Here is a 14,020-nt window from a genome sequence, read left to right on the forward strand (position 1 = left end):
ATCTTCCGCTGAACTGACGTAGTCATCTCTTCCACTGCCTTGACTTTCACTGCCTGTACTTTCAGCGCCATTCAAATGTTCCTTGTAGTGCTGCTTCCACCATTCGATCACCACACGTTCGTCCGTCAAGATGCTCCCATCCTTATCCCGGCACATTTCGGCTCGCGGCACGAAGTCTTTGCGGGATGCGTTGAGTTTCTGATAGAAATTGTGTGTTTCTTGAGAACGGCACAGCTGCTCCATCTTCCCGCACTCCGCTTCTTCCAGGCGGCGTTTCTTCTCCTGAAAAGGCGGGTCTGCTGTCTCTGCTTCCGACTATAACGTTCCACGTTCTGCCGGGTACCTTGGTGCAGCGCGACCGTCCGCGCTGCGATCTTCTCCTCCAGAATCGGTCTGCACTCTTCGTCGAACCAATCGTTCCGTTGACTTCGTCTCATATGCCCGACGTTGTTCTCCGCTGCGTCGTTAATGGCTGCTTTGACTGTATTCCAGCAGTCATCAAGAAGGGCCCCATCGAGCTCACCCTCTTCCGGCAACGCTGCTTCAGGATGCTTCGCGTATGCAGTGGCGACATCAGGTTGATTCCCAAGAAACCAAAAGTTGCTTTAAGAGTACATTTTCGCTTAAGCAGCTCAGTGATGCTGATTAAGCGAAAAACGTACCCTTGAAGGAACTTTTGGTTACTTGGGTTCAGTCGCTCTACATCGTAAAGCGGCAGTCGTCGGTACCGAACATTGTTGATGACGGATAGTTTTGGGCACAGTGGTCAGAGGCGATGTTGGCGGTTGATTTGTGATTCTGTCTGCAGTGGTGATCTCCAGGTGTACCGATACGGGAGGCTGTGTTGGAAGTAGGTGTTGCGATTGGTCATTTTCTTGGAGGCGGCGAAATCAATTAGTCGTAGGCCGTTTTCGTTCGTCAGCCGGTGAGCGCTGAACCTCCCAATAGTTGGTCTAAACTCCTCCTATTGGCCAACCTGAGCGTTCAAATCTCCTATGATGATAAGTACAGAATACTGCACGTCGGTTCGGTCGTCGGTGCATATGCCATCGGGCATGCATGGTGACTAATGTCCATGTTCGGTTCATAGACACGTCGAACGATCTGGTATCGTTGTAGTTTGTGCGGTCGGGAAGTAAATCAATAGATATGCGTTTGATCGTGTTCCTGCTCGGTGTGCAGGTAGTTAGTATGTTCTTATTTGTACGATCGAATCATGGTTAGGTAAAACCAATGTGTATAAAGAATGGCACTGTCGTATCACTTATCAGAGTGAATCCAGATCCAACGATGCCTACCAACTAACTGATAATCTTTCCTGTGGTTTTTGTGGAGACGCAGAGGTAAACACGGTTTTCAAATGGCAAAAACCACCTACTAATATTCATTCCCTCTTCCTAACTGACTACAAGGACGTGGCCGGTACCGTTATTGATCATTTGAATATTAGAGTTACTGGAACTTGCACACTGAGAATGCTTGAACAATCCCAGTCCATCATTCAGTTGATTCTTTGTGCAATTTCACTGATTCTGGTTAATCACGGAGTAGCAACCATAGATATATTTAGTCAGTCAAAGCTAAGCTAGTCCCTTTTCGTCGCAGAGGTCTTCGCCGATTGTTCCGGTCCGTACTCTCTTGTTGATTGTTTGCTGCTTATGTTTTTATTAAGGCTGGCTTGCGAGGCCTGACACCAATCCCCCTAAATTTCCGGAGGACCATTCCTCCTTATTCCCGGTGGACCATGGTGCACAGTTTCACTTAGAGTCCCTCGCTGACACTCGGACGATGATCAGCCGCCCAACATGGAGAACAGACGCTGCTGTGAGCCGATCCTGACGAGAACAGACGCTCACTAAGATTTGCACCTCCGGAGAAGAGCAAACTCCCCCTTCCCTGTCTGCATACGACCATAGTTCCCACCGGAATTGGTTACCCGATCTTCCCTAAGGTTGCTCGTATCCCGGCCAGCACCACGAGGAGGTTGGGATAGGAGCTGCTGGGTAAGAGGCTAAGGACCGCAAAATGGGTTTTATTTTATTCATTCAGGTACGCGAAGTACCAATGGTACGATTTACCCAGCATTTGCCGTGGCAGCTTATGCACGAAAACGGATTTCCGGATAAGCTGATACGGTTGATCAAGGCAACGATGGATCGAGTGATGAGCGTAGTTCTAGTTTCAGGGGTATTCTCGTGTCCCTTCAAAACGCGCCGAGGGTTACGGCAAGGTGATGGTCTTTCGTGTCTGCTATTCAACATCGCTTTGGAGGGTGTAATACGAAGGGCAGGGATTGACACGAGTGGTACGATATTCACGAAGTCCGTTCAGTTATTTGGTTTCGTCGACGACATTGATATCTTGGCACGTAACTTTGAGAGGATGGAGGAAGCCTACATCAGACTGAGCTAAACGGATTGGAGTTAGTTATTCTTCTAATCTCCAAGCTCGTCTTAAGACGAAAATACTTCTATTATTATTTCAGCAATTTTCAATTGCACAGATTTCGAAACAAAAAATAAATTATGTGAATAATATATATTTTGATACATTTTCAAGAGTTGTTTGGAATTATATTAAAAAATTCTACAAATACTTAAAAAATGTCTTCATGATTTAGTATGTTATATTTTGAAATATTACAGTTTAGTATTTTTCCACAAATAACCTAATATAATATAAGATTAGGGCCCTCCTTAGCCGTGCGGTAAGACGCGCGGCTACAAAGCAAGACCATGCTGAGGGTGGCTGGGTTCGATTCCCGGTGCCGGTCTAGGCAATTTTCGGATTGGAAATTGTATCGACTTCCCTGGGCATAAAAGTATCATCGTGTTAGCCTCATGATATACGAATGCAAAAATGGTAACATGGCTAAGAAACCTCGCAGTTAATAACTGTGGAAGTGCTTAATGAACACTAAGCTGCGAGGCGGCTCTGTCCCAGTGTGGGGATGTAATGCCAATAAGAAGAAGAATATAAGATTATGATGGTGAAAGATATACTACAAGTTATTTTTTAACTTATTTCTCGGAAAATAAGGAATAAGTTCCAAAACCTTGAAAATTACAATATTCCAATATTCCAAGAACGTTCAAACTTCTTGATAATAGATTCAAGATTATAATTTAATGGATGGAAGACTGGAAAAAGAAAACACAATTCTAGAACTTTAAAATGTAAAGCCGAATAAATTATGATTTATTTATTTATTATCAGACTAAAGCCGGAGTGGCCTGTGCTGCACAAAAAAGTCTTCTCCATTCAGCTCGGTCCATGGCTGCACTTCGCCAACCACGCAGTCTGCGGAGGGTCCGCAAGTCGTCCTCCACCTGATCGATCCACCTTGCCCGCTGTGCACCTCGCCTTCTTGTTCCCGTCGGATCGTTGTCGAGAACCATTTTTACCGAATTACTGTCAGACATTCTGGCTACGTGCCCGGCCCACCGCAGTCGTCCGATTTTCACGGTGTAAACGATGGATGGTTCTCCCAACAGCTGATGCAACTCGTGGTTCATTCGTCTCCTCCACGTACCGTCCGCCATCTGAACCTCATAATAGATGGTATGCAGCACTTTCCTTTCAAAAACTCCCAGTGCGCGTTGGTCCTCCATGAGCATCGTCCAGGTCTCGTGTCCGTAGAGAAATACCTGTCTTATAAGTGTTTTGTAGATAGTCAGTTTGGTACGGCGGCGAACTCTATTCGATCGGAGCGTCTTGCGGAGTCCAAAGTATGTGCGATTTCCAGCCACTATGCGTCTCCGAATTTCACTGCTGGTATCGTTATCGGCAGTCACCAGTGAGCCCAAGTACACGAATTCTTCAACTACCTCAATTTCGTCACCACCGATAGAAACTCGTGGTGGGTGGCTTACATTGACCTCTCAAGAGCCTCTTCCTATCATGTACTTCGTCTTCGATGTGTTGATGACTAGTCCAATCCGTTTAACTTCGCTTTTCAGTCTGATGTAGGCTTCCTCCCTCCTCTCAAAGTTAAGTGCCATGATATCAATGTCGTCGGCGAAACCAAATAACTGGACGGACTTCATGAAAATCGTACCACTCGTGTCAATCCCTGCCCTTCGTATTACACCCTCCAAAGCGATGTTGAATAGCAGACACGAGAGACCATCACCTTGCCGTAACCCTTTACGCGTTTCGAAGGGACTCGAGAATGCCCCTGAAACTCGAACTACGCACATTACCCGATCCATCGTCGCCTTGATCAACCGTATCAGTTTATCCGGAAGTCCGGTTTCGTGCATTATCGGCCATAGCTGGTCCCGATGGATTGTATCATATGCGGCTTTGAAGTCGATAAATAGATGATGTGTGGGCACGTTGTATTCGCGGCATTTCTGCAATACCTGACGTATGGCGAACACCCGGTCTGTGGATCCTGATCCTCCCAAACCTTGGTAATCACCCAGCGCAGCGCTCTAGCCAGCGCCTCACCATCGTGTTTAAACAGCTCTGCAGGTAATTAGTTAACTCCTGGGGCTTTGTTGTTTTCAGCCGGCCGATCTATTCCTGGATTTCCTGGAGATTCGAAGCTGGTAGTCGCATGTCCTGCGCGAGTGCTCCTAGGTTCATTACCATACCGCCACCGCTGTCTGCCATATCGCCATTCAGGTGCTCTTCGTAGTGCTGCCGCCATCTTTGGATCACCTCACGCTCGTTTGTAAGAAGGTTCCCGTTTATGTCCTTACACATATCGGGTTGTGGCACGTGGCCCTTACGTGAACGGTTTAACTTCTCATAGAACTTTCGTGCGTTATTAGCGCGGTACAGTTCCTCCGTCTCTTCACGGTATCGATCTTCCTGCTGGCGCTTTTTCCTCCGGAAAATCGAGTTTTGTCTGTTCAGCACCCGCTTGTATCGTGCCGCCTCGTTCGCCCTCGTGTGGTGTTGCAGCAATCTCGCCCATGCTGCATTCTTCTCCTCAACTAACTGCTCACATTCGCCGTCATACCAGTCGTTTCTCTGATCCGGAGCCACCGTGCCTACTGCAGCGGTTGCGGTGCTTCCAATGGCGGATCGAATATCTCTCCAGCCATCTTCAAGAGATGCTGCGCCTAGCTGCTCTTCCGTTGGGAGTGCTACTTCCAGCTGCTGCGCGTAGTCTTGGGCTAGTCTACCGTCTTGTAACCGCCCAATGTTAAGCCGCGGCGGACGACTCCGACGCGTGTTGATCGCCGTCGAGAGTTTTGAGCGCAGACATACTGTAACGAGGTAGTGGTCGGATTCAATATTCGCACTGCGGTAAGTGCGTACGTTCGTGATGTCAGAGAAGAATTTACCGTCAATTAGAACGTGGTCGATTTGGTTTTCCGTTACTTGATTAGGTAATCACCTAATGTGGCCATGTGGATATTCTTGCGGGGGAAGAAAGTGCTTCGGACTAGTAGATTATCCTGTCGCAACCTGCGAAGCCTAGCGACTTGCAGTTCCATGTTCCAAGCTTCCAATCGTAATCCTTTATTCGTCGCCTAGGTCGTTGCCGATTGTATCGAGTCGTATTATCTTCTATGTCGTTCGTAATAGTTGTTTTTAAAGGCGGCTTATTGGGCCTGCGCAAACCTCCTGTCTCGTCGGAGGGCCGTCGTGTCAGGGCTGTTTAGCGCCCCACCTAACACCAGGACTTGGGCTTGTGCGCTTTGAGCGCGGATACTTGCGGATACATGCAGCTTTTTATAGAGGTTTAACAGGGCCCACTGTCAAACCCCACCACATCCTAGGTAGGCGCCACAACTCGCAGATGGCCTGGGGAGGGATCGTCAAGCCCTTGGACATAGTCCCTGCTGCCCCAAAGGGATACAAGCGCATATTAAATATATTGTTGCATGAAAATTGATCTTTTCATTTACAAACACATCACCATATTCATGAGGGACTATACATTCACAAGTGTTTATAAATTTGAATAATAGTACCTGTCGACAACAACGCTGTTTTGCTCTATAGGTAGCAGATGGTATTGTAGTCAGAATAGCGTGGTAGTATACAATTAACCGCGTCAGCCACCGAAAGTTGTTGAACTTTGGTATTTGATCATCTGTCGGTAAGCAGTATTATTACTTTTAATGAGCCTTTAACTTTAAAGAAAACGTTTTGTTTAAAGTTTATGAAACCAAGATGTCTAGCAGCGAGGAAACTTTTTACGACAGCGACAAAGATCCAGCATATGACGAGGAGCTTGAATCTGAATCATGTGGATCATCCATTTCTGAGGTGGAATTATCAGCAGATGAAAATGTACCAAACAGCCGTTAAGCGAATGATGCAGCATTCAAATTTCATTCAATTCAAAATTTTGGATGCACATCATAAGTAAAACCAGTACCGAAGAAATTGATCACAAATTTATAACTTCCGGTCATTCGTATATGGAGTGCGATCAGGATTTCGGAATAATCGAAAAATCTAAAAAACGGACCCGATACGTGTTTGCTCCTGATGATTGGATTAATATTGTAAAAACTGCAAGCAAAAAATTTAAAGTCATTAGGATGGGAATCAAGAGTTTCAAATCAATCGAAAACATGCAGAAAGTTGGTTCCAATAAGCAAATTAAAGGCATAAGAGCTATGCAATGGATATGCATAGTGAGATCATCGTCATTTACCTTGCTTTACAAAAACTCATTGGAAGATGATGAACCATTCCAATCGATCGATATGCGACAAAGAAAACAAGGGCGCCCTATGTCGGCCTCGGCGATTAATTTGGGCGTTTTATACAAGGAACATCTGCCAATCAAGATAGCTAAGTATAACGACCTTCAGAAGCTCATGAACTATCTTCCTCCAGTTAATCATGAATTTTACACTACGCTTAAGCACACCTCCGGCAAAAACAAACAAAATGAAGACGATGCTGCCGAAGGTGATTATCTCACAGATTATGATTCTGAATGATGTGAACACAAATCTTCCCTTATGTATAATGTATCATGATTATTGAAATAAACTTATTCTCTAGTATTTCTCTTTTTTTCTGATTTATGAATAAATACACTGTTAAAATCATTTGGTGGAAAAGGGATACAAGCCACTTGTTTGGAGGCAAAGGGGTGTAAGTGAACATAGTCAAAAAATTTAATTTTCAATATTATTGGGCCATATGTTAAAAATATATATTTATCCCGCCTAGACTTCAACATTAATTATGTAGAAACTACTAGTGACGTTTTAATTGTGTTTCAATTAACGCTGATTTTTTATGGCATCAAAACCATTTTTTTGTCACTTACACCCCTATGCTTCTGACCCCCTCAAATTCAATTTAACACGTAAAAGAATAACATCAATATCAGTAATGAGCATTTTTATTTTCTCCGTAACTTGACTTACAAACGACAAATCGTTTCGCAACAACAACTGCCTTTCAGCTTAGGAAGTATTCTATGTAGTCAACGTGTTGATTACCATTAAATAGTTAATGGGCAACCTCACGGAACGATCTTTCACATAAGGGTCGATTGTCACAGTAATTTCCATACAAACTTCAAATGACGTGTGCACAATCAATTTACATACAAATTTGCCAAAAAATGCAATCGTTTAAGCATCGTGAAGCAAAAAAGTCAAAATTTGAGTCACTCTAATGGCCATGGATCGCGGCTCATGTGTTAGCCACGGCTAACTTATTTCAAACAATTACAATACCTTAGTAATGATATCTAGAGTAGAGATGCGGGAGTCATCTTTCTGGTGTCGGTGGTTGTCACCCATGAGGACAAAGATCGATGGAAAACAAATAGTTAATCTTGACTACAAATTAGAGGATCAAAAATTGACTATCTAACGTTTAAAAAAAGGTACCTTGAGAAAAAACCTTTTTACCTAAAAATCTAACAGAAATTTCTATTCAGTATAGTGCATTGTTTATGGTTCAAATCTGCAAAGAACCTATCAAGCTAGAATTTAAATATTTGTTTATGAATTTTCAATATTATTCCTCGATATTCCTCGACTTTTCAAATTTTTAGGTAGTCAGCAACCTATCAAATAAATTATGATAAAAGGAATTATAGACTTCATTTTCAAGTCTGCATGAGGTATGCAAAACGATCAATGCAACCATTACTAATCTATTGTTTTGTATTTACAATGTTCTGAAAACTTAGATGTGAATATGTGCACTATCTGGAAGATTTTTTATTTGAAAAATGTATTGGAGGTAACAACTTTCCTTCGATGGGACTCAAACCCACGACCCTCAGTACTGAGGGGAAGTGGTTACCTCCAATACATTTTTCAAATAAAAAGATCTACCAAATAATGTAGGGGAAATGACGGCTTCGGTAGGTTTGTTCTATTATTGTCAGGGGTTTTTTGTTGACCAAATTTTATGAAATTTGGCCATAATATTCTTTGTCTGTTTAGGCCAAATTTCAGCACAATTAGTTTTAGAAAACCCCACTGACAATAATAGAACAAAACCTGCCAAATCCGTCATTCACCCTACATATTCACTTTTAAGAACATTGTAAAACATTGTCCAAGTCGAGTGGTCCAATACCCAATTAACTTTGATTGAACTACCATATTGGTTGCACCTACTATTGTACTTTACTTACCCTTGAGGAAGGGAGCGGCGCGCCACATGTGCGCCGAACCCTGGCCGAGGAACTGCCCCAGCGAAATTTCAAGCAACACCACCGGTAATCCGACCAGGAGCAGGAGTATGACGTACGGCACGAGAAAAGCGGACCCATGCTGTTGGAGTTCACGTGGGAATCGGGCCACATTGGCGTAGGTCAGGTTCAGACACAGGCACAGTATCACGCCGCGAAATATAGATGATCTTGACTGCAAAGAAAGAGGATGGCGAAAGGAAATACTTTAATTGAGTGTCATTAATAAAAGCATCATTATGATGGTGGTCTGCGTAAAAAAAGTGATACCTTCTATTAAATTGGAAGGCAAACATATTTTTCAAGATTATATAAACGTGGCACCCTGATAGGACAAGGCGAAGAAGGGTTAAATGTTGGGAGTGATGGTCTAATACGCTCTTGTGATTCGGCTGTCAAAACAAGCAGCATCTGAATGTATGGGCGCCTTGTAATCTAACACAGCTTTCATGCTCTTAAACTTGGGCAATTTTTTTCCCTGGAGTCTAGTATGCGACATAGCTTCGAAAATTAATGAAAGTAGAACTATGTTGCATAACTCAACAGCATTCAAAACATGTATAGACATTTGGACACGGTACATGGAAGGAATTATCAACAGGTGAAACACAAATAAATCACAGTTTTGGATGGACATTCAATTCTTTTTAGCAAATTTTAAATTTAGTCGGGTCTGAGTCAAGTACAAGACACTGAAGAAGGCCTTACAGTTGTGGTCCAAAAGCGTATCTGTAAAGATTACAACGCGGTGGAATGAAATTGAATAGTACCAAACTCGTCTTATGACAGGTTAAGACATTCGACTAAAAGAGCTTAAAAATTTTCTTCAATTGTTGATACTAGACCATCTTCTCCCATGCCATTGCAAGTGAGAGCTCAGGTGCACTAAATCAACCGGCGAGCGTAGAGAAATAGGTCTGGAAATTGCTTGCACAAGCTGGTTCTCCTAATTGAAACTAGCATAGCCCTAGCACCACAGCGCAACGAAGAGTCTGTTAGAATTAATGTTTTCGTGTAGTGGGTTGGACGTTTTTCCCGGTGGGATGTGAAGTGAACGTGAAATGTAGATTTAAAATACACCGCGAGCAATTGCAATAGAATAGGCCGGGAAAGCGCGGTAGGATGCAGAATTATTTTACTGTTAGCAATTTGAAGACTGGTCATCGCGGGAAAGACGGGTTCTCTCTGCGGATGGCCTACTGACTGACATAGGAAAATCCGTGTTTATTTTATGCTGGAGAACTGCATCGAAGGTAGCAATCGGCGTAGATGTAGTGCGTGGCAAGCATCACCTAGCGTAATGGATTTTCGAACATATTACTGATAATTTGAATCATAAGTGTCAGTTAACGTGTTTCGCTTACATCTACATTAAGTACATTTAATCAAAAACGTATTGTTTTAACAAATAATAGCAATAAAAACATCTGGATGCTTAACAAAATCGAGAATGCGTAGTCTGGTAACGCTGGTGAATATTGTCCTCCGACGTGCATCAGCAGTAGCTAGCAAAGTGAACATAAATCACGCATTTGCGACGCACAGTCATGAAAACTATTCAACATATATGATCAAGACGAAAATCGGCTGTCAAAATCTGTTTTAGAGATAGAGCCTTGCTTGTTTAGCAAAAATGTTCAAAATTACCTGTTCCATCCCGGAAAAATATTGCACATGTCTAGTTACGGGCGTTAGGATGATTTAAAGCATCCAAACTATCCTTGAGTTGTATTTTGATGTTCTAAGGAATCAACACCATACTTTACCATATTCTGGATAAATAACTGAAACTGCTCTTTGATAAAATCCTGCGTCTGTCCAGCGGTATATCTACGATACTCCAAACAGTCCTTGAATTCCGATCTTAATATTCAAACCGATCAACAAGATGATCTACGATGTCCCTACTAGTTTTATGAGTTGGAATACCTCCAAAGTAACTCGTAACACCATTACAGACATACCACAGAATTTGTTCGATATCTACGGCACTCCTAACTGTCTTTGAGTACAGATATTAATATTCAAAACGATCAACAAGAAGATTTTTGATGTCCCCATTATTTTTATGAGTTTGAATAGTTCCATGGGACTTCATTACACCATTATAAACACATTACAGAATTCGTTGAACATCTACGACACTCCAAACTGTCCATGAGTATGGATCTTAATATTCAAATCGATCAACATGAAGATCTTCGATGTCTCAACTATTTTTATGAGTTGGAATAGCTCCACGAGACTTCATTACACCATTATTCATTTATTCATTAATCCTTGTTTGTTTGCGTAGTATCCACCCAATTACAATCCTGTTGTGTAACCGGCGAACGGTCAGCTTCTCGATAGCCAGACAGTTGTTTACATCTGATATACCATTGTTTTTCACGGACTGTACTCTACCGATGCAGCGATCGTCGATAGGTATATAACTGGTTAGAAATATCTAACCATGGAAGGCTCTGCGCTATGCATCGTGTTGGGATGAGAGTCTTTATAGAGACTAAGCTAAGCGTTTTTTAGATAGAGTCGAATGAAAGGGAGATTAGAGAAGGCGGCCAGTTGGAATGTACATAGGTCAGAGAAGATTAGTTAGTTGCAAAGAGGTCGTCGGGAAATCTGTATCGCTTGCTGATATGCATGAAGAATTGTGTAGTTTGTAATTAACAAGACAAGAATTATTGTTTTTCTTCCTATTTTGAATCCTCTGAAGTGCCTTCTTTCTGGTATTGCAGCAACTAGTCCATATTGGCACAGCATACAACATGGCTGGTCTAAAATTAAGACAAAGTTTTGATTTTCTGTTTATAAGTGGATATAGACACTTAATATATTTGTTACATTTGGCTTGAAGGCCTTAATGTGATTTTTAAAAGTTAATTTTTGATCTAGCAGAAGTCCTAAATATTTAGCTTCGCTAGACCAATTAATTGGAACCCCATTCATAGTGACAATATGTCTGCTAGTAGGTTTCAAATAAGAAGCTCTCGGCTTATGTGGGAAAATTATAAGCTGAGTTTTGGAAGCATTCGGGGAAATTTTCCATTTTTGCAAGTAAGTGGAGAAAATATCCAAACTTTTTTGCAATCTACTACAAATGACACGAAGGCTTCGCCCTTTGGCTGTCATCTGCAAACAAAATTTTTTGACATCCTGGTGGTAAATCAGGTAAGTCAGAAGTAAAAATGTTATACAATATGGGCCCCAGCATGCTGCATCGGGGAACACCAGCTTTTACAGGTTATCTATCAGATTTAGAATTCTGATAGTTTACCTGTAGTGAGCGATATGATAAATAATTTTGGATCAGTTTAATGATGTACAGAGGAAAATTAAAATTCATCAATTTTACAATCAAACCTTCATGCCAAACACTGTCAAATGCTTTCTCTATATCAAGAAGAGCAACTCCAGTCGAATATCCTTCAGATTTGTTGAGCCGAATTAAGTTCATAACTCTTAATAATTGATGAGTGGTTGAATGCCCATGGCGAAAACCAAATTGCTCATCAGCAAAAATAGAATTGTCATTAATATGAACCATCATTCTATTTAAAATAATCTTTTCAAACAGTTTGCTTATTGAAGAAAGCAAACTGACTGGGCGATAACTAGAAGCCTCAGCTGGATTTTTGTCCGGCTTCAAAATTGGAACAACTTTGGCGTTTTTCCATTTATCTGGGAAGTATGCCAATTGAAAATATTTGTTAAATAAATTAACCAAAAAGGATAAAGAGCTCTCAGGAAGTTTTTTGATAACCTAGAAATTCGGGTTTGAAAGTTGCCAATAGTGATCTCCAGGCCAATGATCTCGAATCTTTCTACGTAACACCCTTTGAACCAGATCAAAGTGAAGAGGACGTCAAAATTTACGCCTCCGACATTTCGAATGCACACCCGTCCCTAATAAAAGTGACAAAACTAGTTCCTCGAGGCAAAAACATAGCAGATCTTTCGTTTGTGTCTTTTAAAATAACAGTTTGTAAAACATTTTCAAACGTTATCAGCGACGCATGGTATTGGCCGGAAGGGGTTACTGTACGCCCTTTTGATTTGAATCAAAAAAATGGATCCTTCGTTCGTCTTCCGAACAACTCTTAAACAGCAAAATCTTCACCGAAAAGAATCAGCTCTCCTCACCAGGATGCACAACATATAGCACTTTGGAAGCCCCGGAGCCTCCCATTGCAGTCGAGACCTTCCAGCCAGCGCTCATCAGTCATCCTGGTCCTGCGTATGGGTCCGGTATAAGGGGCTTCCAGCCTGTGCAATCAGGCAAGTATTACTCGATTATGAACACTGCCCGCTCTGAAGACATTTCCTCCCGCAGCTCCAATATCACCGATTTGGCTCCAATTTCCCACCACCCAGGACGCATGACAGAAAGCACTTTGGAAGCCCTAGAGCCCTAGAGAGTCGCGACAATGAAGCCAACGTACATCAGCCGTCCTGGTCCTGTGTTTGGGTCAGGCAGATGGGGCTTCCAGCTCGCGTTACCAGGCAAGTACGATCTAATCAAGGACACCGCTCGCTCTGAAGACATTTCCTCAACAGCTCAACAACCGGGACGCCTGATAATAAGTCCTTTGGAAGTCCCGGAACCTCCCATCACAGTCCTGACCATCCAGCCAGCGTTCAACAGTCGTCCTGGTCCTTCCACCCTGCAGAATCTGGCAAGTACGATTTGAATGAGAACACAGCCCACCCTGAAAACATATCCCTACCCAGCAGCACTTGCATCTCCAGCTCAACACGTCGCAACACCTACCCGAGGCTCGTCATCCACGGCGCGCAATCACCTCCCATGAAAATAATGCAACAACTTCCGCAAACGTTTTGCTGTACTACCAAAACGTTGGTGGAATCAACAGTTCACTTGCCGATTATAAGTTGGCAGTCAGCGATGGGTGTTACGCCATTTATGCTTTTTCCGAAACTTGGCTCAACGAGAAAACCACATCGAATTTGTTATTTGATGCATCATACTCCGTGTACAGACAAGATCGCTCGCCGTCAAATAGCCGTAAACTCACTGGGGGCGGCGTCCTGCTAGCTGTTCGTTCAAGCTTTAAGTCCCGTAAGCTGGATCCTCCATCCGGCTTAGAAGTTGAGCAAATATGGGTCGCTATTTCTACTATCGATGCCACGGCTTAGCTCTGTGTTGTTTTCTTTCCGCCTGATAGAGTCAACAACGATAACTTAATTGAAAAATATCTCAACTCTCTGAACTGGATCGTTTCGCAGCTGACACCAAGAGATAACATCGTTGTTTCAGGGGATTTCAATTTGAGTTCAATTTCATGGAAACGAAATTCTTATGGTTCCCTTTTCCGATTTCCTCTCGATCCTTCATCAGTCAAACATCACGAGAGTTACTTGATG

At 42.6% G+C, this 14,020-nt stretch overlaps 2 protein-coding genes across 7 annotated transcripts in view; both read right to left on the reverse strand.

Moving 5' to 3' along the window:
* The window catches only part of LOC134211135 (sodium- and chloride-dependent neutral and basic amino acid transporter B(0+)-like), a 727,874-nt gene that overhangs the window by 390,765 nt on the left and 323,089 nt on the right, over nt 1-14,020 (reverse strand).
* LOC134211134 (sodium- and chloride-dependent neutral and basic amino acid transporter B(0+)) overlaps nt 1-14,020 on the reverse strand; it is a 343,203-nt gene that overhangs the window by 5,807 nt on the left and 323,376 nt on the right. For all 6 annotated transcript variants that reach the window (XM_062687768.1, XM_062687767.1, XM_062687770.1 and 3 more), the window contains one exon: nt 8,579-8,810. In XM_062687768.1, the coding sequence (XP_062543752.1) occupies nt 8,579-8,810 (232 nt within the window). The remainder of the gene's footprint in view (nt 1-8,578; nt 8,811-14,020) is intronic.

Source organism: Armigeres subalbatus, chromosome 2, assembly GCF_024139115.2.
Source record: "Armigeres subalbatus isolate Guangzhou_Male chromosome 2, GZ_Asu_2, whole genome shotgun sequence".
NCBI classification, from domain to species: domain Eukaryota; kingdom Metazoa; phylum Arthropoda; class Insecta; order Diptera; family Culicidae; genus Armigeres; species Armigeres subalbatus.